Below are 27,616 nucleotides of genomic sequence, written 5' to 3'. Positions count from 1 at the left end.
AAAACGAAGATCATGGCATCTGGTCCCATCACTTCATGGCAAATAGATGGGAAACAATGGAAACAGTGATAGACTGGGCTCCAAAATTACTGCAGATGGTGACTACAGCCATGAAATTAAAAGATGTTTGCTCCCTGGAAGAAAAGCTATGACCAACCTAGACAGCGTATTAAAAAGCAGAGACATAACTTTGCCAACAAAGGTCCATCTAGTCAAAGCTATTATTCTTCCAGTAGTCATGTATGGATGTGAGAGTTGGATTATTAAGAAAGCTGAGTGCCAAAGAATTGATGCTTTTGAGCTGTGGTGTTGGAGAAGACTCTTGAGAGTCCCTTGGACTGCATGGAGATCAAACCAGTCAATCTTAAGGGAAATCAGTCCTGAATATTCATTGGAAGAACTGATGCTGAAGTTGAAGCTCTAATACTTTGGTCACCTGGTGTGAAGAGCTGACTCATTGGAAAAGACCCTGATGCTGGGAAAGACTGAAGGCAGGAGGAGAAGGGGATGACAGAGGGTGAGATGGTTGGATGGCATCACCAACTCAATGGACCTGAGTTTGAACAGCCTCCAGGAGATGGTGAAGGACAGGGAGGCCTTGCATGCTGCGGTCCATGGGGTCACAAAGAGTCGGACAGGACTGAGCGACTGAACAACAACTAAGTGACTGAAAAAAAATCAAGCAATTGATAAGTATATTACTGAAAATATGGAGATATATTTCTGAAGAAAAAGCTAAAGTTATTAAAAATGTGTTACCTCTGAAGAAGGGGGATGGGTTGGGGAAAGAGGTAGGTAAGGGAACTGCTGCTTTTTTCATCTTTATCTTGTAGTACCTGTATCATGCTGGGCTTAGTCGCTCAGTCGTGTCTGACTCTTTGCCACCCCATGGATTGTAGCCCACCAGGCTCCTCTGTCCATGGGGATTCTCCAGGCAAGGATACTGGAGTGGGTTGCCATTCCCTTCTCCAGGGGATCTTCCTGGAGATTGAACCTGGGTCTTCTACATTGCAGGCAGATTCTTTACCATCTGAGCCAACAGGGAAGCCCAGTACCTGTATTGCTCTGATGGAAATCAAGTTTGAATTCATAAAAAGAGGGAAGGGTTTGATTCTGCACACCAGCAGGTACCACTACAAAGCCTGTGTATGTGACTCAGTCCTCAGAGAATTTACAGGTTACATGGGGAGAGAGGACGGACACAGTGAGAAGACACAAGGCTTTCTGGAAGAGGAAGCAGTGAGTTCATAGTGGGTTCTTTCTCAGAGCAGCTTCCTGTGGCAGTGAGTCTAGGATGGCTGCTTTCAGGATAGACACAAAAATGCAGAGGTGAGGGAAGGGACACTGTCTGTACCATGTTTGGACTGATGATCCTCTAGATAGCCTCTTGTTTCTTTAACCCCTACTTAATTGATGGCTCTCACATCATGTACAATAGGTAGCCAGATCACATTGAGTTTCACCTCCACTCAGAGAGGTCACCACCCTGTCCACATAGTTTCCTCTTCCCTATTTTGTTGCTAACCTCTTATCTTGCTTCCTTTTCTTCCTAGCTCTTACTTGACATTATACTATGGATTTATTTTCTATCTCCCATCATGGAGCGTGAAGTCCATGGGGACAAGGCTTTGATCTGTTTTTCTCATGATTGTCTCTACAAAGCCTAGGGCAGTGTCGGCACAGAGAGACAGTCAATGTACACATATTGAATAAATGAATGCACAAACAGCTTATCTCTTCACTAGTATTCCCAGGAGGAAAACTATTTCTCAAGCTCCTCTTGTACGCAAGGCCAAGAAGGTATATTTCTCAATAAAGTCATCTGCTGCCTTTCTCCCAGAAAACAATGGTTCATCCACCAAGTCCTCAGGTTCCCCATCTGTAGAAGGAGCCCCCTTTCCCTCCCAGAACCCTACCAGGGGCAACTGGAAGCTTCCCACTTTGAGCCAAGATCCAAGTCACCCACAATCCCTTTTCCTTCCCCGCTGCCCCACCCCATGGGGAGCAGTGTTGACAGTCCCGTCACAGCTGCCTCCATACATTTCTGGATGTCCACCACCTCGCTGGGGTAGAGCTCCACCTCCAGGCGCCCGTCAGCCTGGTCCTTGTCCAGCCAGCGGTTGGCAGGGAAGGTGTACATCTTGCCTTGGCGGGGCACGCGAATCTGGACACTGCCCAGGAACCAACTGGCATGCATGCCCGTGCTGTCGTGCCCGATCACCAGCCGGTTGATCTGGAAGGAAACACATGATACATGTGAGCAAGGGGCCGGTGTAGAAGCCTCCATCCTTACGCCTCCAAAACACCAGGGCAAGTGACTCCCCTCAGCCGGGTCTCCAGCTCTTGAGGAGATGCAGGCTCAGCAGGAAGGGCTGGGTCCCAGGCTGGGCTGGCCTCAACCAGCCAGGAGACCAGGGCCCCATCTCTCCAGCCTGGAGGCTCTGTCCTTTTGTCTTTAGTTCAGCCCACCTCCCAGGGACGTGGTGAGAAGCAAGTGGGAGGAGAGGTGTGAGCGGAGCTTTGAAAGCTCCAGAATGTACTGAATGCTAGGCAGTGGACGTCCTAAGAATGTGGTGGCTGCACAAGAAAGCAAACGTTCAAGCTATTAACCATTGGCTTCTGGTGGCCATGTCGGTGATTTGGCATTGTTCTGTCTTACACCATACACGGTTGTACATGTTTTTGCACATCTTCTCTGGCACAGCCATCCTACAGGTGACAATATGCAGACAACCTTTTGGGGCTCTTGTCATTCTGTGTCCCGTGCCTCCTCCCACTCTTAGAACCAAGGTGTATTTTTCTCAATAACACTATAGTTCAGTTGCTTTGCTATTTTATATTTTATGTTAATCTTTGCCCACAGATGTCATAGATGAGCATATAAATGTGCACCTTATCATCCTTAAATGTACCTCGTTCTTCAGTGTTTGAATGACATTTATGTTTTTGTTTTTTTGACATGCTATATCCAGGCCAATTCTAACATCAGATGAAATTCTCAGATGGCCTTTGAGATCCCTTCCAGCCCCCTGGATTCTCTCTGTGATGGTTTGGAGGGGTGGTGCTATTTGTGAGCCTGTTGCCCAAAGGCCAGATTTAGAAAATTGTCCCTGTAAGCCTTGCTCTCACTCTTCTGCATCCTGAGCTCCTACTTGCCACTACTGATGGAAACCTATCACAGCTGAGTGCCTGGAGGCCAGTCCCCTGGAATCCAGCTATGTCTACAGACACAGTCTGAGAGCCTTTAGGATGTGGGCCAAGGAGCACGGGAGAGCTTCGTCATCTTTCTGTGGGGCTGGCACTGTGACAGAGGAAAGACAGGAACAGGTGTTTTCTGTCTGATATGACAGAAAATGCCATGAAGGCAGGGATCATCTGTCAGTCCCGCAGCGGCCGGAACCTGACATGGGCAATCATTCAGTCACTAAGGCTAGAGTTTACTGAGTACATACGTGCATGTGGGTGTTACTAACATAGTTAATGCTAATAACAATCCCACTGGAATCCCTTTCGATAGTCGTGAGAAAACCAAAGCAAACAGAGATGAAGTAACTTGCACATGGCAGGTAAGTGGAAACACTGGGCCTCGACCAGGCAGTCGGGAGCCCAAGCCCACACTCCCCAACTTTTGACCACACTGCTTGTTGAGCAGGTTTCAGAAACACAAGAAGGTCTCAAACGCCCTTCTCCACCACTCGGATGTCTCATTTATCTGCTGGCTGCTGCCAGAAATCCTTAGTTAAGGAAGCAGCATTTCAGTCTACACTTATTAATTCAGCTTAAAATGTAAATACAGCTTGATCAAAGAAAATCTTGATTTAAGCTAAGGAGCTTCAATATGTAAATGACTGACATGAAATCATTCCCCAGAGCACCTGAAATCAGGTGAGGCTCACCAAGAGGGGAGGGGTCGGCAAAGGGGAGCTTGTAACCCTCTCAGTTTCCACAAGTCACCTCAAGAGGGACAGGTGGTAACATGAAGCCCTGCTCAGACACTTTTAGGAAAGTTTCCAGCACTTGAGTGCAGGCAGTCAAACCCACACTTCTCCAGGTGAATGCTTAGACCCCGCACAGCACAGTCAGCCGGAGAGGTGATGGTGGGGACCCATCTCTTCTCTAAGGCAGAATCTCTCAGGTGTGGCCTGGGAATTCACACTGAAACAGGCTTTCTGGGTGTCGCTGTGACAGACACGCCAGTTTGGAACTGGGAAGCATTTTCAGCCCCTCTTTACAGCTCTCCCTCCTTCCTTCTTCCTCCTTTCCTGCACACCAGTGTCGAGGGCCCACCAGGGCCCTCTGGTCCTGGCTTCGGAGGGAAAGGAAACGCCAGACTAAGAACATGAGTTCCAGCCCCAGAGAGAGTCTGAAAGCTTGACCACTGCTCACATGCCTCCTGCTGCTCTAGGTCATAGCTGGAAAACAATGTACTGCACTAGCCAAGTGGGCACTTTTCCCCTTCAAATGGGTTCACCTGTGTGTACGTGAGAGTGTGTGTGTGTGTGTGCATATGTGTGTGTGTATGAGTGTGTCTATGTGTATGTGTGTGTGAGTGTGTGTATATGTGTGTGCATGTGTGTATGCAAGTGTGTGTGCATGTGCATGCAAGTATGTGTATGTGTGTGTGCATGTATGTGAGTGTGTGTGTACTTGAGTGTGTGTATGTGTGAGTGTGTGTATGTGTGAGTGTGTGTGCACAAGTGTATGTGTGTGTGTGCACCCATGTGGAGATACACACAGGGAAAGAGGTGAGACACCTTCACACCGTCTTGGGAAAGAGACTTACGTTTCCAATGTTGACGGTCTCCAGGGTGAACTCATCCACTCGGCTACGTTCAAAATAGTCTTTCAGGTTGTTGTCAGAGACGAGAAGAACTTGCTTAATGGTGTCAGATTTGTCCCCATAGAGCTTGATGTAGACTCTGGAATCTGTGCTGGCCCCAGGGACGTCCCCTGTCTTCAAGCTGATGTGATAGCGGAAGTCTGAACAGTCCAGGGCAGGAGGCGGGAAGGGAGGGGTTAGCGCGGGTGAGCTGCAGGGAGCTCCAGGCAGGAGGTGGACGGCCAGGGCTGGATGCTCAGCTGGGGGTCGGGGGCCCAGGCTCTTGCCCTCCTCACATAGCCCTGAGACTGGGTTGGGGGGTGGTGCTCCTACCATCGTTTGGAGTCCCCTCATCTCAAAATCAGAATTCTGATTCCTGCTTCATCTGCCCCATAGGGTGTGAATGCGCTGAGAACAGGAAGGCATGCAAAGAATACTAAAATGTAAGAGACGAGGATTTAAAGCAAATATGCATTCAATTTCTCATCTGATGGATGAAGAAACCAAGGCTAAGGAAGCCTCTACCCTCCTGGCAGAAAACATATAGCACGTTACCTACATGGTATTATTGCTGGTGTTATTACCTACATGGGTGTTATTCTGACCTCGGTTTTATAGGTGAGAAATCTGAGCCTCAGAAGATGATGTTTTTGGCCCAAGATGGCAACAGTTCAGAAGGAGCCAGCCTAGCATTAAACACTAGGCAGTCATCCTTAAGCATACTACTAGTCCTTAAATTTGAGAGTGGTGTTTTCACACAATCATTTAAGAAAGTAAGCTTGTATACATTTTTTAAAAATTGAGAAATAGAAGCTAAGTTTTATCAAATAACATATCTGGCATGATATTGAAATAATCACAATTGCTTTCTCTGAACTATTATGTATTAAGGTTTATATATTAAAGTAAAATAGTTGGAGATATTAAAAAAAAAGAGTCAGCTATGAAGTAAATCCCTGATGGGGACCCGAAGTCTGGTTCTCACCCAAACTGCCATGCTGACGTCACTCTGTCTTATGACCCAGAAAGGTCTGTGTCATCTGTCCACAGGGAGGAAAAAAGGCAAGGCCTAGGATAGTCTGAGCCATGAGCCCAGATCCGATAGCCTTGTTCCAGGGCTCGGGTCTTGGGAATGAGAAGGGAAGCACTGAAAGGCAAGGGAATGAGAAGGGAAGCACTGGAAAGGCAAGTGATGCTAGTTGCAAGGCCTGCGGTTCACAGCCGTCTCAGGGCCTTCTGGCGCTGGCAAGAAAGACTCGGAGAGAGGCAGCTAAGCACAGCTCTTGGGTGACAACCCCACAGACCAGTCAGGCCCTGGGTACAGGCCTGGAGGAGGCCAGGCCTGTGGGTATAGTCCAGGTCAGCTCCCCGGGCACACCTGAGGAGGTGGCTTCTGTCTTGTCTGTAAAGATACAGCAGGACCTGAGAAAAAGACTGCTGCCTTACGCTATTTTCATCTAAATCCTTTCAAAAGCTCTGACTTGGGGAAGAGGGAGCCTGAAGGACCCCGTCCCTGTGGAACAGCAGGGCTTGCTGGAGTGGGAAGGATGGGCAGGAAGACAGAGACGCCTGGGCGCTGGGCCCAGCTCCATGACTGACTGCAGACCTGGGTATCCTAGGGGCTCCCCTTGCCACCAGCATGAGACTTGTGTCCAATGAGGCATTTTTTCATCTCTTAAGAACTGCTCCAGCTCTTAAATTCTGTAATTCAGTATTCTCAGAATGCAGAATTCCAATTTTGCAATTTTCTATCTGACTTCAGGAAGATATTTAGCTCCACCAGATGTGGGTCCCCCCTGACAAACTGGCATAACAACATTAGCTCTGCTGATTTCCAGGGTTCTTACTGGGCTCACATGAGATAAAAAGTGATAAGTATGAGGTCTTATTATTCATGTGAGCCCAGAAATAACTTTGGAAGGTCGGCGGAGCTGATGTCATTATGCCCATTTGTCAGGTGAGGATGCAGATCTGGTGGAGCTAAGTATCTTCCTGAGGTCAGACAGCAAATTGCAGATAATAAGTGATAAATATGAGGTCTTAGGGGCTTTCCTGGTGGCTCAGACGGTAAAGAATCTGCCTGCAATGAGGGAGACTCAGTTTCAATCCCCGGGTCGGGAAGATCCCTTAGGGAAGGAAATAGCAACCCATTCCACTACTCTTGGACAGAGTGGCATGGTGGACTAGAGCCCATGGGGTCTCAAAGAGTCAGACACGGCTGGGAGATTAACAGTTTTATGAAGCCTTGGAAAAGAAACCAGGTGTTGGTATTATTGAGGATTCTGGATGTATTTCTTTTAAATTTTGTCTAAGACTCATGAACAAGTCAAGGTTCTTAAAGAAATAGTACCAGTAAGGAAAATTGTATGACCTCTAGGATAATTCTCAGCATCGAAAAACAGGGTCCTCATTGTACAGCCCCTGCCCAACGTGTTTATCCTCTCCAGGTCCTGAATGACAGGTACCCAGCCCGGGGCCGGGCAGCGTTAGCCAGTGTTGCTACCCTTGTTACTCTTGACAGGAGCCCACAGGCATCCAGGGCCCCACATCCAGGTCCGTAAAGAGGCTGTGCACAGCTCAGACAGAGGGTTCCAGATCCTCTCTCAGAGCCTCTTCCTGCCCACCCTCTGCAGTGCTGCCTTCATGGAGAGAAGTGAAGGGTGTGTGCTTTCTCCAAGGGCTGGTTTCTAGGTAGCCAGGGAAGTCCCACCCAGGTCAACCCACCACCTGTCCTCTGGATCACTTACTCTTCAATGTCGCGTTGCTGTCACTGGGCAGCAACTCTCGGACCAACTGCCCATCATCCTTATCCTTGTCCAGCCACCTGTGGGCAAACGAGGGCCGTTAGCTCCCTGAGTGGGGCAGCCCGACAACCAACTATCACACAATTCACCGGGAGGCCGGAGCTCTGAACTCAGCAAAGGGAAATGGTTCTACCAGAGCTCAGAAGAAAGGATCTCAATCCAGACTGGGAGGGAGGGCTGCCCTGCGGAGGTGATAACTGGGTAAGACTGGGAGGGTGATGAGGAGTTAACCAGGAGAGGAGGGAGGTGCTTTCTGAGCGAACAATATGCTGGGACAGAACAGAGCCTCCAGGAGCAGACTGAAGGCAAGTGTGGAATGGAATGGAGCAAGCAAATGTTGCAGGGTTGGCAGATGAGGCTGGAGAAGGGGCAGGGTCACTTGATGTGGAACCTCAGTTATCATGGTAAAGAGTCTGTCCTAAAAGCTGTGAACACCTGTGTCATTATCATAAAAAAACCCTACCTCTTTTTCTAAAAGGTCATCATGTGCATGGCACTGTGCTGAGGGTGCTCTGTGGTGTTGGGGACGGGGGGAGCAGAAAAGATACACTAAGATGAATAAGAGACAGCCCAGGACCTAGAGAACCTGCAGTCTAGTTAAGGAGACAGGACATAGAATAAGTACTAATTCTATTGGATAAATAACTCTTTCTTAGGCATCACTTAACTAGCTTATTTTTATAGTCGTCTATCTTTAAGTTGGTATTACCCAATTGTTGTTTGGTCACTAAGTCGTGTCTGACTCTTTGTGACTACATCACCCACTAGACAATGAAATTTTTGAGGACAGTGTCTCCGCCACACCTAGTCCAAGGTTAGGCATTTGGAAGAGTCCAAAAAGGCTTGAGTGACTTAATGACTGGGATTGACATACGTACACTACTGATATGTGTTAAATAGATAACTAGTGAGAACCTACTGTCTAGCTCAGGGAACTCAACTCAGTGCTCCATGGAGACCTTAATGCGAAGGAAACACAAAAAATGGGGAGATACATATATATATATTTCACTTTGCTGTACAGTAGAAACTAACACACCATTGTAAAGCAACTACACCGCAATAAAAATTAATTTAAAAGAAAAGAAGAAGGCAAGACAGACTGGCCAAGGTACTGGATGGAGACCAAGACAAGGACGAATGTTGGACCAAATCAAGTGCAACAGAAGTTTAGAGAAATGAGAAAGGCTCATGTGAAGAGACTCTGATCTGACTTCTCAAGGATGAATGAGATTTGCCAACAAGGAGATGCTGGGTCTGCATCCTGAAGGGAAGGGGCTTGATGGCTATGACTCATCAGTACATTGGAGTGGGCCACAGTAGATGCCAGCAGGAAAGACATTGGACCAGTTTGCCTGAAAAACACTGTTTCCACTGAGCACAGAGACCCAGCCTGAGAAATCAGACAGTTGTGCAAGTAGGAGTTATCCAGGCCCCAGTACTCAAGATGGTCTGTGATATTGGGCTGATGGCAACAGAAGAGACACTCTCAATGTTCTCCAGGGCAACAGGGAAACCAAGATACTTGCTGCTTGTCCAGAGTGTCACCCCATATGTCTGTGTCTTGGTGCTTATCTTTGCAGTCATTCCTATTATACTCCCAAGAGGGAGGTAACTCCTGGCCACAGAACCTATCAAAGGAAGCCAGTTCAGTTCAGTTCAGTCTCTCAGTAGTGTCCAACTCTTTGCGACCCCATTAACTGCAGCACACCGGGCCTCCTTGTCCATCACCAACTCCTGAAGTTCACCCAAACCCATGTCCATCGAGTTGGTGATGCCACCCCTTCTCCTCCTGCCCTCAATCTTTCCCAGCATCCGGGTCTTTTCAAATGAGTCAGCTTTTCGCATCAGGTGGCCAAAGTATTGGAGCTTCAGCTTCAACATCAGTCCTTCCAATGAACTGATCTCCAGGACTGATCCCCTTTAAGATGGACTGGTTGGATCTCCTTGCAATGCAAGGGAATCTCAAGAGTCTTCTCCAACACCATAGTTCAAAAGCATCAATTCTTCGGTACTCAGCTTTCTTTAGAGTCCAACTCTCACATCCATACATGACCACTGGAAAAACCATAGCCTTGACTAGATGGACCTTTGTTGACAAAGTAATGTCTCTGCTTTTTAATATGCTATCTAGGTTGGTCATAACTTTCCTTTCAAGGAGTAAGCATCTTTTAATTTCATGGCTGCAATCACCATCTGCAGTGATTTTGGAGCCCAGAAAAATAAAGTCAGCCACTGTTTCCACTGTTACCCCATCTATTTCCCATGAGGTGATGGGACCAGATGCCATGATCTTAGTTTTCTGAATGTTGAGCTTTAAGCCAACTTTTTCACTCTCCTCTTTTACTTTCATCAAGAGGCTCTTTGGTTCTTCTTCACTTTCTGCCATAAGGGTGGTGTCATCTGCATATCTGAGGTTATTGATATTTCATTTCATGCAAAGATGGGCATAATAAAGGACAGAAATGGTAGGGACCTAACAGTAGCAGAAGATATTAAGAAGAGGTGGCTAGAATACACAGAACTGTACAAAAAAGATCTTCATCACCCAGATAATCATAATGGTGTGATCACTCATCTAGAGCCAGACATCCTGGAATGTGAAGTCAAGTGGGCCTTAGGAAGCATCACTATGAACAAAGCTAGTGGAGCTATTTCAAATCCTGAAAGATGATGCTGTGAAAGTGCTGCACTCTATATGTCAGCAAATTTGGAAAACTCAGCAGTGGCCACAGAACTGGAAAAGGTCAGTTTTCCAGTTTTCCAGGTTGGAATGAATTCCAATCCCAAAGAATGCTCAAACTACTGCACAATTGCACTCATCTCACATGCTAGTGAAGTAATGCTCAAAATTCTCCAAGCCAGGCTTCAGCAAAACGTGAACCGTGAACTTCCAGATGTTCAAACTGGTTTTAGAAAAGGCAGAGGAGCCAGAGATCAAATTACCAATATCTGCTGGATCATCAAAAAACCAAGAGAGTTCCAGAAAAACATCTATTTCTGCTTTATTGACTACGCTAAAGCTTTTGACTGTGTGGATCACAATAAACTGTGGAAAATTCTGAAAGAGATGGGAATACCAGACCGACCTGACCTGCCCCTTGAGAAACCTGTATGCAGGTCAGGAAGCAACAGTTAGAACTGGACATGGAACAACAGACTGGTTCCAAATAGGAAAAGGAGTACGTCAAGGCTGTATATTGTCACCCTGCTTATTTAACTTATATGCAGAGTACATCATGAGAAATACTGGGCTGGAGGAAGCACATGCTGCAATCAAGATTGCCAGGAGAAATATCAATAACCTCAGATAACCTCAAATGAAGCCAAGGCACTGCCTTCTCCCCAGCTCTCCTGACAAGGAGCTCAGGCTTCCCTAAACCATGGTCTGCTCTACCAATACACTGCCCCCTCTCCCCCGGGTCAATGCAGGTGACCTTGTGGCCTCTCCCATCCCTCTCTCAAGCCCTGCCTCCCCAAGCACATGATCTCTAGGACCTTGCTATCAGTTGGCTGCTAGCTAGCATCAACTACAACATGTAAAATAGATAAGCAACAAGAATATACTGTATAACACAAGGAACTATAGTCGATAACCTATAATGGAAAATAATCTGAAAGAATATAACTGAATCACTGCTCTCCACCTGAAATTAACACACTATTTTAAATCAACGATACTTCAATTAAGAAAAAATTAGCTGACCACTAAGTTGTCATGCTTCCCGTGAGCTTTCACGCTGTGACTCTAAGACATGAAGATACAAACTCTTGGCTTTGATGACAGGAAGGGAGAAACGGGGGAGTGAGCAGTGCTGGTCAGAGCCCCTCAATCAACCTCTGTCCTGCTGAGGTCACCGTGGCATTTCCCACAGACCTGGAGACCGCTGTGGGGCAGCCCTGGCCGAGCGCTCATGGGGACGAACTGGGAGGATGGACCACCATCCTCAGCCATCCTCAGCCATCGCAAAGCCACATCTCTCTCCCTTCTTGCCCTCCACCACTTCTCCATCCCCAGCAGCACAGGAAACTGTGACTTGTCATTTCAGTTTCCACCTAAATGCTTGCAGGATATTAACACGTATTTCCAAATATAGCCGCTTTCTTTCAGCTTCAGACACTTCAGCCCAGTTTCAGCGTGAGATGTTGTGAAATAGATAAGCCAGTCTGCTGGAGCTTTTATTACTCTTTCCCCGGGCTCACAAAAGTGTGCAACTATGCACACACATGTACACACATATACACACTCACCCATAAACACACACATCTACCATAGCTAAGATGTTCATCACTCCCTGATCCTGGCAGAGAAGTTCTGACAGCAGATGCCATAACTCCACACCTCAGCAAGACAGAAGAATCCAAGGCCTGTAACCTGAGCTGGGGAGGATCAAAGCTGGTGGGTCTGGTGTACCTGAGACACGGGAACTCCACGTTGTCACTCTCTGGCTGCCCTTCCTCTCTCACCAGCACCCGCTCCAGGAACCAGCCGCTGCCACTGCCTTTGCCGTCGTGTCTGATCCTCACCCGCCTCACCTTCCGCATGGTGACAGACTCGATGGTGAACTCATCGGCCTACAGGGGAGACAGCAGGGCCAGATGGACAGTGGCTCCCCTGGGACCCAAACCCCAAGGGAAGATACAGGCCCAGAAATCCGACAAGCCATAGCTGATGGGTTGGACTATTGGTCTTTCCCTGGTGGGCCAGGAGCTACCCATAAAGAACAGGTTGCACTCCACCCCAATTTCTCCCACTGAAACATCATTTGATGTCAAGTTCTCAACAACTGAGATCTGCATTTCTTGGCTGAGCAATAGCCATTCCTTGTCATCTCCTTTGAAAAGGCAAATCCCCCAGGAGGATTAACACATCAAGCTGTCATCAGTGACTAACCATTCACTGTGAATTCATTCCTTGGCTAATCTCCTCTAGCGCTTTGCTGCAGAAAGACACTGGGCCCTTTTGAGAAAGGGAATGATTGGGGGGAACCAGTGGTCTTGTTAACTTCAGTTTTTTCTCTCCAACCAGCAGGGGCTACAAAGTCCCCAAGTCTATAGGAGCATACCCTGGGGACAGGAACTCGAGGGTGGGATTCATGGCAGGAATCATAAGATGTAGCAAGAAAAGAATGAGAAGGGATGGAAGGAGACCTCCACTCTCATTCTGGGGCTTGCCCTGTCCTTGCCAAGGAAGGGATGGAAGAGAAAAGAGAGGACCATGGCTTATTAAGTCTTCATCTGATAACCAACCTTGGCCTCACAGTTTTGCAGCCACACAGCTCTTTACAGAGGAGGGCATGGCAACCCACTCTAGTATTCTTGCCTGGAGAAACCCATGGACAGAGGAGCCTGGCGGGCTACAGTCTGTAAGGTTGCAATGAGTCAGACACAACTGAAGCGACTTAGCACACACACATACTGTGCTGCAGGCCAGATCTGCTGGGGCAGTGCATCTGACATCCTCACAACAGCCAGCCACAGGCAGGCACCCTTCACCCGCTTTAGAGGCTCAGGGAATGAAGTGACTGGCCCCAGTCTGCCTGACTCTTTCCCAACTGTTTCACACATCCTCTCCAGTAAACCCAGCTGATGGCTGGGGAAACCAAAGGAAATGCCCAGCACATGGTCATGTGGCTGACAGGAGAACCTAGTTCTCCCACTTCCACCTTTAGTATCTTTCTTGGTTTTTCTCTTAAAAAGGAAATCAACAAGGTGCCTCCAGTGGTCACGCCTAGTGGAGAAGGCAGTGTTCTCTAGCGGGCCCTCAGACGTCCCAGCTTCCTGCAGGCCTGGGATCTCCAGGTCACCATAAGGTGCCCAGCTCCCTTCCCTGCCTGCCCGCCCTGAAGTCCTCCTGCTCTGCCCTCTTCTCAAAGCTCAGGGGTGGGAAGAGGATTGTGATCCCTTTAGGGTAGCTCTCCAGCTCCCAGTCCTAGAAGCCTGGTGGGTGGCAGGCATGTAGTTCCCAGTTCCCTCCCCCAGAGCCAGCCCCTCTGATGGCCGAGGCCCCCAGTACCAGCGGGCAGCTCTACCTGGAGCAGGGAAGACCAAGGAAGAATGGGTGGGACCGGGGAGGGGGCGTCGCATCGCTGCAACTTACATTGCCCTTCTCAAACAGGTCGGTGTTATTCCTGCAGTTGTAGAGCAGCCGCTCCCCTGTGTCCCCCACGTCACCGTAAAGGCAGAGGTAGACGTTGGCATCCGTTCCCGCACCTTCGAGTTCCCCAGTGCACACAGTCACGCGGTACCGGGCCACTGGCAGGTAGAGAGGGGGAGACCATTGACTGCCAGCCCCCTGCTCCCAGCGCTGGCCCTGCTGCTCCCCACTTTCAAGCACTGCCTTCCCCTCCTCCATCCAGCTCTCATCCAGGGCTGACCATGCTCCTTCCCTCGGCTGCCTCAGGACAATGAAGGGCCAGCTCAGCTGCGAATCTCTGTCCCAGACAGTTCAGAGGCTGCTGCTCCTGGCTAATCATCAGAACTCCATGGGAAATGTTTATAAGAATTCCGATTCCTGGGCCCTGCCTCAGACTTCTCAAAACTTAGTTCTTGAGCTGGACCCCTAAAACTGCATTGTTCACAAGCTCCCCCAGGGGACTCTGGTGAAGCTGGCAGTATTTGGGGACCATGGGTCTAATTCAAACATTTTGGCACTTGATTCCATTCCAGCCCACTAGACTTTATTTTGCCTTAGGTTGTTCTCCAATTCATATATGCCCTGTCTTCCTAAGAAAAGTAAGATAGCTTTTCTTTTGAACAAGAACTGAGCCTCCTCTTCTCTTCAGAACTCCCCAGTGCTAAGGACATGCCAGGAAGAGAAGCAGAAAGAAAGCCACAAAGTGCAGCCACTCAGGAAAGGGCAGAAGCTTCTTCCCATATTGAAAATATACTGTAGGGGGCAGCCCACATCCTGCACATCACAGCCTTGCTTCCACTTAAAATTAGCTTCAAAGTGAAATTCATTAATTCATTTGCCCCCTATCTGTTAACCTAAGCCTAGTAGGTGGAAGGCATTATGACAGGTGTAATGAGCAAGACAGACAAACTCTTGCTCTGTGGCACTTGCATTCGAGTTGAGAATGGAAAACTGGGGAGGAGAGATGGACAGTAAAATCATAAATTGAGGACAGGGAAACTTCTGAGTTATATCTACAACCAAGATAATACCTTGAAGTGATGCCACAGAGTGTGCTAGAAGTGAAGAGAAGGGCAGTGAGGGGTGAAAATGATTTAGAGATGCAGAAAAGCTTGCTGTGAGGAGGCAAGGTTTGGACTAAGATATTAGTAGGAGGAGCCAGCCACAGGCACTGTGAAAGAAGAGGGTGCTGCTAACTGAAGCCCCAGTGTGGGTGCAGAGACTATAAAGTGGGGATGAGCAGCTAAGGCTGGCTGGTGTGGCTGGAGTGAAGGTAGCAGGAGGGGATGATGTGAGGTCCAGAAGTGAACAGGGGCCAGAAAGGGGCCTGTGATGAGTGACAGGTCAAGGTAAGACATGTGGCTTCCTTTGCTTATTGTTTTTAGTACTACAGAAAGCCATTATAGAGTTTAAGCAAGGAAGTAACTTGGCCTGATCTATGTTTTAAAGAGCATCTGGTTGCTATGTGGAGAGCCAATTGTAGGGGATGAAGGAGAGAATCAGAGAGGACAATTAGTGGAATAATTACGGTAGTCTAGAAAAGAGAGAGGGTACCTAGGACTGGGGGTGCAGTGGAGATGGGGAGAAGTTGGTAGATTAGAGATACATTTTTGAGGTAGAAATAACAGACTCAGTGATAGATTATATATGTAATTAAGGGAAAGACAAACCAGGGATGATTCCTGGGTTTTTGGCTTGGGCAACTAGGTGAATGGCATTGCCAAAAAGTAGGAACATTTGGGAAGAAGGATAAGTTTGGAGGTAAAATTCAATAGTTCTGTTTGTTCATTATAAATCTGAGATGCCTATTAGATCAGGGGTCCTCAATCCCTAGGCCAAAGACTGGTACCTGTCTGTACCCTGTTAGGAACTGGGCCACACAGCAGGAGGTGAGTGGCAGGTGAGCAAGCGAAACTTCATCTGTATTTACAGCCACTCACCCTTGCTTTGCATTGCCACCTGAATTCTGTCTCCTGTTAGATAAGAGATGGCATTAGAGTCTCATAGGAGTGCAAACACTACTGTGAACTGAGCATGTGAGGGATCCGGGTTGTGCACTCCTTATGAAAATCTAATGCCTGATGATCTGAGGTGGAACTGAGGCAGTGAAGCTAGTGCTTGGGAGAGGCTGCAAATCAGATTAACATTAGCAGAGAGGTTGACTGAACAGAGACCGTAAAAAATCAATTGCTTGAAGACTCATATCTAAACCCTATCAGTGAGTGGAAAGTAACAAGCTGCATCTGGTGGCAGGCTTTAAGTCAGAATCCAACACTCACTTTAGTCCATGCATGGCCCACCCATTACTTTATTTGTCACTTCCATCCATGCCTCTTTCTCACCCTGCACACTTTTCTCAGTCACAGTTTCAGCAAGCCCACAAGCTAATCCTAGCCAAAATGAGTAAAAAACAAACATCACTGGGGAGTTTCTTTGGAAATGGGTGAAGACCCAGTGATGAGACAGCAGAAGACTCTAAGGCTGCCTGGTGGTTCAACTGGTAAAGAATCTGCCTGCAATGCGGGAGATCTGGGTTTGATCCTTGGGTTAGAAAGATCCCCTGGAGGAGGGAACAGCTACCCACTCCAGTATTCTTGCTGGAGAATCCCCAAGGACAAAGGAGCCTGGCAGGCTATAGTCTGTGGGGTTGCAAAGAGTCGGACACAATTGAGCGACTTTCACTTCATTTCACAAAAAGTAGGCTGCACTTCAAAGAAAATACCAAGAGTCCTACTTAAACTGCACATTCATTTCAACAGGTGATTCACATTCTCCAAGCCCGTTTGGTAAAATATGTGGTGACCAGCTATCCAACAAGCCATGAAGACTTCTAAACTTCTTCACCTAATGGATATCAAGCACCCTGCATTAAAAGATAAGCTCTTGGAGTTTTTCAGAAGAAAAAAAAATGTGAACACGAAGAACAGAAACAATTATTGAAGGCCACCACTTTATCAAACATGTCTGCACTGAGAGCATCATCCTTAGCACCTATCGCATTGCTGGAGCTAGAAGCCCTTTAATATTGGTGACGAGCTGATCCTGCCTGTTACTAAGGACATTGCTGTGAGCTTTAAGGAGAGATTGCAGCTCAAAAGGTGGCACATGTTCCTCTTTTGGCCAGCACCTTAACTAGATGAATGGATGAAATAGCAGGGGATATTGAAGCGCAACTGTTAGGATTAAAGCGTCACCATGATATGGAATTCAGGTTGATGAGTCTACCAGTGATGACAACAAGGCAACAATGCTTGTTTTTTATGCGATATATTTTTCAGGAGGATGTGCATGAGGGTATGTTATGCGCCCTTTTGTTGCCAACCAACACCAGAGCTCAAGTCTTTGAATGACTACATATCAGGAAAATTGAACTGGTCATTCTGTGTCAGTAAATACATGGATGGAGCAGCTGCCATGACTGGACAGCTTTCTGGTTTCACTACTCAGGTAAAAGAGGTTGCTTCTGACTGTAAAACTACACACTGTGTCATCCATAGAGAAATGCCGGTTAGCTGAAAAATGTCACCTGAACTTAACAATGTTTTGCAGGTTGTGATTAAAATTACCAACCACATTAAAGCACATGACCTTAATTCATGTCTGTTTACACAGCTCTGTGAGGGGATGGACACAGAGATCACATGCCTTCTCTTATACACAGAAATGAGATGGCTTTCTAAAGGAAGATCATGGACCAGAGAGCTTTGGTTACAAGGGCCACTCCAGAGATTTCTTTTAGGAAAACAGTCACTATCAGCCAGCACATTTAGTGACACAGAATTGGTTGCAAAACTTGCTTACTGCGTGACATATTCAACCTGCTCAACAAACTCAGTCTATCACAGGGGAAAATGACACTGTTTCCAAGTCAGCAGATAAAGTGGCTGCATTCAAAGCCAAACTGGAATTATGCTGCTGATGAGTGAACATTGGGATTTTTGACATGTTTCAAACATCAGCAGAGATTTTGAAAGAGACTGAGCCAGCACCTTCTTTCTCCTAGCTTGTGCATGATCACCTATCTCAGCTTTCAAAAGACTTGGAGCATTACTTTCCAACCACAAAAGACTGACAAACTGGGAAGGAACTGATCTGTAAACCATTTGTGAATAAGTCAGGTTAGTTGACTTTGTCTGTGCTAGAAGAGGATCAACTACACTTTAAGTGGCCTTAAAAGTGTGCTTGGGACAACTTCATATCTCCATATATTCTGGATTAAAGTCAAGGTGGAATATCATGAGATTGCCAAAGAAGCACTGAAAAGCCTGCTTCCATTTCCAACATCCTATCTTTGTGAAGCAGGGTTTTCTGCAGTGACAGCAATCAAAATGAAAATTACAGAGTAGACTGGACATCGCCAACACACTTTGAGTGTCACTTTCTCCCATTACCCCCAGATGGGACCAACTAGCTGCAGAAAAACAAGTTTAAGGCTCACTGATTCTGCATTGTAGTGAGTTGTATAATTATCTCATTATATATTACAATGCGATAATAATAGAAATAAAGTGCACAGTAAATGTACTGTGTACCCATATGCTTAAATAATCCCCAAACCATTTCCACCCCAGTCCAAGGAAAAACTGTCTTCCTTGAAATCAGTCCCTGCTCCCAAAATGGATGGGGACTGCTGCATTTGACGATCATAAAGAGAGGTCTAGATGGCGGTTGAATATGTGTGGAGGGTCAGGACTGTTGACATGACTTTCGTCATAGACATGTAGATTCCACTGAAATTCAATCACAGTGCCAGATGAGGTCCTCTGTGGAGAGGATGCAGATGAGGACTGTAGAGGGATGCCCACTTTAGAGGTCAAGCCCAGAAGCTAGAGACTCAGATGAGAAGCAGCAGCCAGTGAAGCAGAGGGAGTTTGCTCTGAATCTAAGACTGCTCTAAAAAGTCTATTTCTTTTTCAATGAAGCGGCTATTAAGGCATTCTCAGATAAACAAAAACTAAAAGGATTCATCACTAGCAGACCTGCTCTAAAAGAAATATTTAAAGGAGTCCTTCACATTGGACACTAGACAGTAACTTCAACTCACTCAGACATAAAGAGAATGAGGAAAGCAATGACAGACGTATATTTATAGACAGTATATTTTAGTTTTTGTTTGTACACTTTTCTTCTCATATTTTCTATAAAAGACAACTGCATAAAGCAATATATATATAAAATTGCATTGGTGGGTTTATAATGTATGAAAATTTAATTTGTATGGCAATATAGCATGAAGGAGGAGAAAGAAACAACCTACACCAGAGCAAAGCTTTTGTATATTATTGAAAATAAGTTGGTATCAATCTGAACTTGAATGTTGTAAGTTAAGATGGTAATTATAATTCCCTGGTATAATTCCCCAAGTGTAATTCTTTCCAATAAGAAAATAATTTATATAAATAAAAAGAAACAAGGGAACTAAAATGATATTTTAGGAACTAACACAAAAGAAAGAATAATAAAGGGACAACAAAAAAAACTTATGATATATAAAAAGCAAATAGCAAAATGACAAACTTAAATCCTGCTTATTAGTAATTACCTTAAGTGTAAATGGACTAAATATTTTAATCCAAAGGCAAAATGTGATGATAATCTGACAGAGATAGGATGGATCCCCCTATTCCACATTTGATCAGAAATCAAGGTTAATGATGCCACATATGTACCAAGAGTGAACATAAGATGATTTTTCATATAATGAGGAGTTCTGGGGAGAGCATGCTAAACCTCAAGCACGTCCAAAAATGGCTTGAGATAGCAGGGAGGGATGACTGGTTTGGGGTATGGTGGTTAGGGGGTGGGAATTTCTTCACATGGGTCTTTGTACGGCTTGAACTTTCCACCAGTGTGAAGGAAGGGAGCATCCAGGCTTTCTCACCAAATTTCCCAAGTATCAGGCAGAAAATGAGAGAGATTGATGTAGCTGGAAAGCTGTCAGAAGTCAAACATCAAAAATAATTCATGCTCCTTATTACACAGAGATTGACAGAATGAATAATGGATCTTACTATCTGACATGTGGAAGAGACACACTTTAGATTCAAAGACACAAATAGGTTGAGAATAAAAGGATGGCTCAGGAAGAGATAGACACTCTGAATGACAGACTCTAGGTTCATGCACATCACTACAAGTGACCCAATTTTGTCCCTTTTTATGGCTGAATAATATTCCATAGTATATATGAACCATGTCTTCTTTATCCATTCATCTGTCTATGGACATTTAGGTTGCTTTCATGTCCTGACTATTGTAAATAGTGCTTCAGTGAACACTGGGGTAGATGTGTCTTTGGGAACAGGCAGGTTGGGAAGAAGTAAAACTGTCTCTGTTCATGGACAACATGACATTGTATAATGAAAATCACAAGGAATCTACTAAAAATGATCAGAACCAATAATGAGTTCAGCAAAGTCATGGCATACAAGACCAAGATAGCAAAATCAACTGTGTTTCTATTACCTTGCAATGAATAATCTGAAAATAAAGTTAATAAAACATTTCCATTCAAAATAGCATTAAAAAGAATAAATGAAAGTGAAAGTTGCTCAGTCGTGTCCAACTCTTTGCGGACCCATGGACTCTGCAGTCCATGGAGTTCTCCAGGTCAGAATATTGGAGTGGGGAGCTGTTCTCTTCTCCAGGGTATCTTTCCAATCCAGGGATTGAACCCAGGTTTCCCACATTGCAGGTGGATTCTTTACCAGTTGAACCACCAGGGAAGCCCAAAAAGATTAAATACTTAACAGATAACTGTTTTTTAAATATTTATTTGACTGTGCTGGGTCTTATGTGTGGCATGTGGTATCTAATTCCCTGACTAGGGATCAAACCCAGGGCCCCTGCATTGGGAGCGTGGAGTCTTAGCCACTGGACCACCAGGGAAGTTCCTTAACAGATAATTTAAGAAATCAAGTGAAAACAAATTAATAAGTCATGGAGATGTACAGTATAGCAACTAAGGTTAATAATACTATACTGCATATTTGAAAATTGTGAAGACAGTAGAAGGCAAAAGGAAAAGAGGGCAGCAGAGAATGAGGTCAGATAGCATCACTGACTTAATGGACATGAACTTGAGCAAACTCTGGGAGGTGGTGGAGAACAGGGAAGCCTGGCGTGCTGCAGACCACGCGGTCACGAAGAGTCAGACACGACTTAGCAACTAAACAACAAGAAGACAGTATATCCTAAAAGTTCTCATCACAAGGAAAAAATTATGTAGCAATATATGGTGATGGATGTTAACTAGACTTACTGTGGTGATCATTTCACAATGTATACCAATATTGAATCATTATGTTGTATACCTGAAACTAAATATAACTTTGCGAGTCAATTATGCCTCAATAAAAAAGAAGCAAATGTGTAACACTTACACTCTGAAAACTAAAAAACTGTTGAAAGAAACTAAAGATGATTTAAATAAGTGGAAAAGCATCCCATGTTCTCGAATTGGAAGACTTAACATCATTAAAACTTAACATCGCTGCAGTCCATTGGGGTCTCATCATTAAGCTCCAATTGCATCATTAAGGCAATACTTCTCAAACTGACCTACAGATAAAAACGAATCTCTATCAGTCTTAGTTGACTTCTTTGTAGAAACTGACAAGCCATCTCTAAAATGCATATAGAATTTCAAGGGACCCAAAATAGCCAAAAACAATACTGAAAAAGAATATTAAAGGAGAAAAACAAGTGTTGGCAAGGATGTAGAGAAATTAAAACTCTCATACATTGCTGATGGAAATGCAAAACGTGCAGCTGTTTTGAAAAACAGTATGATAGTTTTTCAAAACTCAAAACAGAATTGCCACATAGCAGCAGTTTGACTCATGGATATATATCCAAGAGGATTGAAAACATATGTCCACACAAAAACTTGCATGTGAATGTTCATAGTCACGTTATTCATAATAGCTAAAAAGTGGAAACAATGCAAATGTCCATCAACAATTGAATGTAGTCTATCTACACAATGAAATGCTATTCAGTAATTAAAATAAATGAAATGCTGATACTTGGTACAAGGTGAATGGATGTTAAAAATACTATGCTAAGTGACAGAAGACTGAGCACCGAATATCTGATGCTTTTGCATTGTGGTGCTGGAGAAGAATCTTAAGAGTTCCTTGGACTGCAAGGAGATCAAACCAGTCAAAGAAAATCAAGCCTGTATACTCGTTGGAAGGACTGATGCTGAAGCTGAAGCTCCAATACTTTGGCCACCTGATGTGAAGAAACAAATCACTGGAAAAGACCCTGATGCTGGCAAAGATTGAAGGTAAGAGGAGAAGAGGATGGCAGAGGATGAGATGGTTAGATAGCATCACCAACTCAATAGACATGAATTTGAGCAAACTCCAGAGGACAGCGAAGGAGAAGGAAGTCTGAAGTGCTGCAGTCCACTGGGGTCTCAAAGAGTTGGACACAATGTAGTAACTAAACCACAAAGTGAAAGAAACAGGCACAAAAAGCCTTATATTAAGTGATCCCACTTATATGAAATGTCCGGAACAGGCAGATCTAGGGACAGAAAATAGATTATTGGTTTAAACAGATGGGTAAGTACAGAGCTAAGGAGTGAGGTGCGGGAGTGTGACTTCTATTGGGCATGTGGTTTCCTTCTGGGGCAATGAAAATGTTCTGAAAGTTGATAGTGGTCATGAAGCATGATTCTATCAATATACTAAAAGCCACTCAATACTTTAAATAGATGACTTGTATGAACATGTATCATGCCTCGATATAGCTGTTGCTTTTTAAAAATGAACACCACTCATCCGTGGTCCATCTAAAATGAAGATAAAGTACATCAGGAATGACGTACCAGTAAGTTGATTTCAACGCACAATTTTTTTTTCGGTCATATACCAATTTTATTTGGCAATATGAAGACATTTGAAAATTAAATTTGACCTTTAAATATGTGAATCTGAAGATACAGTGTCTGAGCAAAAGCACTTGTTAGAAGAAAAGGTCAAGGACAGAAGCTTATCCAAAGACCTGCCTGACTGGGGCTGGCAGGGGCAGCCACTGAAGCCAACGAGGGGGAAAGGTCTTGCCTCCAACGCTGCCTTTTTGGGAGACAGCACCTGGCATTCAACCATCGCTGTCTCTCCAATCAACTCTGCTAAAATACAGAAGCTACGTGTTTTAAACTTCCAGCCTTCACATAAACGAAGCTGATGCTTTTGTGTTAAGCTCCCAACGATAGGCGTTGTTAACAGTAATCGGAACAAATAGTGGTAACTGGATTGAGTAATGAAACGCAGAAGCAGAAAAGGGGAGGGGGCGTGCCTCACTTCATTCTGAATTCTGATGAAGGTTGCTTTGCCTTTTCCAGTTGTATATTAGGCCCTTCCCAGAAGCAAGCTGATAAGGGAATTCAGAAATCCCTGTGCCTGGGAATTCCAGTCCCCTCTATTCAGGAGCTCAAAGGTCTGTTTGCTTGGACATTGTCAGGGGTCCCAATCCTCTCTAGGGGAGGGGGCCCTCCCAGCCCACCTGCCACTAAGGTTTCAAGCTCCTTCCTGGCGAGAAGCCTGTGTGCAATTAAAGATGATTTTAACTGTGAGTTATCAGCAGTGAAAGACTTCAAACAGACAGTAAGTACTGGAGCCTCTTGTACTTTAATTTTAAAATTACAGCTCAGCCTGATTAGCAAGAAGCTACAATTTTCAGCACTTGAGTCCAGTGGTCTCTTGCCCGCTCATCAGTAGTACAAAATCACTTCTGCTGGGCACGCACTGGAGAATGCTAATCTCATCAGTTTTACTATCTCACATAGCTCCTGGGGGAAAGGCAAGGTGGAAATAAATTGTGGGCTGGTGAGTGTTTTGTCCCTGTTTCCTGGTCTGCATTAAGCAGCGCGATCACCCCCGGTGGCATCCTGGCTCTCAGACATGGTGTTAATTTCTTGTTTGACTGGCCCTTGTTTTTTAAGTAAACTTGGAGCACGCAGATTCAAACCTACAGAATTGCTTTTAAATTGGTATTTACTCATCTTACATGAGCCCGAGGCTCTCCCCAAGGGATTTCCAGGAAGCCCTGCATACTATTCACTAGATCAGGGTACCAACTGGGGGAGTGAGACATTGCCACCACCTCTGTTTACTGTTACAAAGAAGCATCCAGACCAGAAGAGGAGATCTGAGTTCCTCTAGAGGTGAGTGAGGACATGGGTATGTTCCAAGAACAAGAGAAATTTATGTGGGCCGAAAAGAACCATTGAGGGAAGGAAATTCAAGTTGGTATGGGCTCCAAAGTACTGCCCAGGACCCCCAGACGACATTAAAATGCCTTTATAGCCAGAACAAACAGCTCTTCTGTTACGAACCCAGGTCCTGGGACTCTTTAATCAATAGAAATTGGTGAGAGGCCAGAAAAGAAATTCAGGCAAGGCTTTACAAGTGCCCTTGCTCGCTCTCTGAGGAGGGCAAGCTGGTTCCTTAAGCGGGATGAGGGTAGTGGCAGATTGGTGGCTCTGATTGGAGGAGTGGCTTCAGCGGCCTGCCCACCCCCTTGGTGGTGCTGTGTGCAGGGGTCACGTGCAGTATTCTGCTTTTGCTCCCTGCTATTCAGAAATGGCAGTTGGTTTGTGGTCCTTTTGTATCTATGGTTCATAATTGCCCCAACTGCTGTATCTGTGCAGTTATTTTTAGTCCCCTGTAGCTTCCTTGTATTATGTTGCTAGAGGTGCAAGCGCTCCAGTGAAGGGTGCCAGGTCTCGACTTAGTTCACTTCAATCCAATACTAGTCATTAGAGAATTTTTTAAATTGCTATTGCCTTGTAATAGTATCGCAGAAGGCAAAAACAAATAAGTGCATTTTTGTATGTAACCTATGAGAACGCTCCTCCTCCCCACCCCTCCTACCATGATCTCTTCTAATGTTTCAAATCCCTACTTCCAGCTCCCAGCTTCCTCAGCAGGAAGCTCATCTCCCCACTGTGTCCACAGCCTTCATTCAGATCCTGCTGGTTCCACCTGCGAAGTATTTCTTGAATTTATGTTTTCCTCTGTAGTCGACTTGGTCCTTGCCCAATTTCAAGATCGCTTCTTCTCCCCACTGGATAATTTCTTAAAGGCCTGTCCCTAAAACATATCCTCCACACACCCACAAGTCCTTGACAGAGCAGGAGAAATGTAGGGAAGAAGGAACTGGGTGGAGTTCAAGTTGAAGGGTGGTGTGTGTGTCATCAAGGTCATGAGCAGCTGAGGAACTCAGGAGCCCGAGCTGGAGGTGGAGACTGAGTCAGAGCTCAGAGGAGCAGCTTTGTGGGATGAGCCCGAGTGAGGTACTGAGGAGTGGCTAGTTGCGTGGGAGGGAGGTGAAGGGCAGCAAAGTGCACGAGGACTGGCATGTGGATGAATGGATTTTCCATTTGGACATTGATGAAGTGGAACAAGTTGTGATATGTGCAAAAATTACTTGGTGTGCTTGATAAAAATACAGATTATCAGGCATAGTCCTCAGAGAGTCTAGTCGGTATTATCTGAGATTGGGCCCAGGAATCTTCGTTTTAACAAACGCTCTGGGAAATTTTGATATAAATGGGCCCTTGACCACACTTTGAGAGATACTATCTGATGCAAGCTGAATTGTGTCCCCCTCGAATCCATATGTTGAAGTCTGTGGGGAAATAAACAAGATGGCGCCAGTCAGGCTGTCTCATTTTCCCCCTCCCCCCGCCAAGCTCTCATGCCCTCTGGCCCCATGTTCTGTAAACAATGACTTTGCACGGCTGTGTAACAGCCAAGACCATTTATAGCACTGCACATGCGCGTCACGGGGTACTCAACTTGGTCACAGGCTACTTCGTGCGGTAGGTTTATATGAGCTTCACCAGGAAAGGCCCTGAAGGGTTGGGTGTGGTTACATTGGGTTATGTTGTATCTTGCTACAGCTGCCATGCCAGCCAGGAGAGAATAGACATGTCTCCAGTTCCTACGGTTCCTCGAGTCTTCTCCCGTCTCTTAGCTCCAGCCTTGCCTACCCTGGGTTCAGCGAACAGTGTGCACGGTGAGATACATCGAGACAATTCGCTTCATGAACAGAATCAATAAGACAAAGTCACAACCCCCAGGACCTCAGAATGTGATTGTTTTTGGATGTTGGACGTTTAAAGAGGTAAATGAGATAAAATGAGGTCATATGTGTGGACCTTCATCCAGTATGATGGGTGTCCTTATAAGAAGAGACTAGGACACAGATAGGAGCACAAACAGAGAAGAGATCATGTGAGAAGATGGTCAATTCCAAGGCAAGGAGAGAGATCTCAGGAGAAAGCCAACCTGCCAACATCTTGATCTTGAACTTCAGCTTCCAGAACTATGAGAAAATAATTTTTCATTGTTTCAAAATCCCAGTCTATGGTATTTTGTTACAGCAGCCCAAGCAGACTAATTTGCTATTCTAGAACAGTGGTAGAAGTGAGGAATCTAGAGAATGACCAGGGGACACAGTGCAAAAGAGGAACATGAACAGAGCCAACAGAAAATGCAAATGAGCTGGGACAGAGGCCCCCTACGAGCAGTGTGAGCTTTGAGGCTGGAAGTGCAGAAAGTCAGGAGAACGCCCCCTCTCACTAGCCCCACAGCTGTGAGGACAGAAAACTGGGCTTTGGGAGAAGGGGAGTCGTGCTTTAGTCAAGGTAAGGAAGAGATGGAGGTAAAAGAACAGCCTGGGCATTTAAGTAAAAGTGGCATCTTTCTTTCTGAAAAAAAAAAAAAAAAAAAAAATCTCATTAGAATGACAGCACACTGGTATTTTAAAGATTTAACCAAACACAAAATTGTCACCAAGAAAGCCCGAGGAGAGGGTTGAATACAGACAACAGCAACCAAATCTCAGAAGCTGGAGTGCAGCTAGAAAAGTGACTGATGCCTTAGCACAGCGGGTCCTCACCAAGACCCCTAGCAATTTGTTGGATAAACAAATTCCTGAGCTCCCCACCCCAGACCTACTGAAATAGAAAATCCATGGGTGGGGCACAGCAATCTGTGTTTCAAGAAGCACTCTAGGTGATAATGCTGAAGTTTGAGGTCCCATGACTTAACAGACGGAGAGAATTGATTAGAGCAGTCAGTTGTGAAATTCATGAAGCAACCGTGCAAAAAGTCTCAGGAATGACAGCACCAGGTAACTTCAGAAATAGGGAGTGAGGAGCTAATCTCATGAGGACTGGGTGGAAGGATTTAGAAAACAGATCTCAAGACCCTGTCCTCAATTGTTCATATCTACAGGCTCAATTCTGGCACATAAGGAGGGCAGGCCAGGTAACAGTAGGTATATTTCTGCCTTGGGCTACATTTTATATAGAGTCCTAATTGGGGGCTGAGCAGGGATCATATTATTTATCATATTTTCAGGGAGATGACTGCCTTGCTGCCAAAGAAAATACTACTTTGAAAAGGCCAAGTATGGTCACTGACAAGGTAAGAGATCTTGTTCTAGCTCCCACTCTGCCTCTAACTGTATAATCAGGGTAAGAACTGCCTCAGTTTCCTTATCTGCATCAAGCTATTCTAAGGACCTTTGAACACAAATATTCCATAGTCATATATTTTAATTAAAATTGAAGAAGAATCCTCAAATAGTACTAATTGCAAGCATTGCCTAATTGAACTAACAGGGTGATCCCTCTTTACATATATAGAGAGAGACAGAGATCTGCTACTGGATGTGCAAATGCCTGAGAAGTGACATTATCCAAATACTTAGAAGGACTTCAGGAACGATGGGTGATGTTGTTTTCTATATAGTCTTAACTTTCTACAATTTTTCAAGTGAATTTTGCACTTAATTATCTTAAGTGCTAATTCTGATCAATTGCTAATATTTGCTTGC

General features: G+C 45.3%; 1 protein-coding gene across 1 annotated transcript in view; it reads right to left on the bottom strand.

Annotated features, from left to right (window-relative positions):
- The window catches only part of LOC139030334 (lipoxygenase homology domain-containing protein 1-like), a 45,423-nt gene that overhangs the window by 6,928 nt on the left and 10,879 nt on the right, over nucleotides 1–27,616 (bottom strand). Inside the window, exons 6-10 of the mRNA XM_070452423.1 lie at nucleotides 13,724–13,878; nucleotides 12,038–12,198; nucleotides 7,567–7,643; nucleotides 4,784–4,980; nucleotides 2,041–2,233 (exon numbers count right to left, since the gene is read on the bottom strand). Coding sequence (XP_070308524.1) covers nucleotides 2,041–2,233; nucleotides 4,784–4,980; nucleotides 7,567–7,643; nucleotides 12,038–12,198; nucleotides 13,724–13,878 — 783 coding nt within the window. The remainder of the gene's footprint in view (nucleotides 1–2,040; nucleotides 2,234–4,783; nucleotides 4,981–7,566; nucleotides 7,644–12,037; nucleotides 12,199–13,723; nucleotides 13,879–27,616) is intronic.

Source organism: Odocoileus virginianus, chromosome 22, assembly GCF_023699985.2.
Source record: "Odocoileus virginianus isolate 20LAN1187 ecotype Illinois chromosome 22, Ovbor_1.2, whole genome shotgun sequence".
NCBI classification, from domain to species: Eukaryota; Metazoa; Chordata; class Mammalia; order Artiodactyla; family Cervidae; genus Odocoileus; species Odocoileus virginianus.
This window is presented reverse-complemented; position numbering and strand designations above follow the sequence as displayed.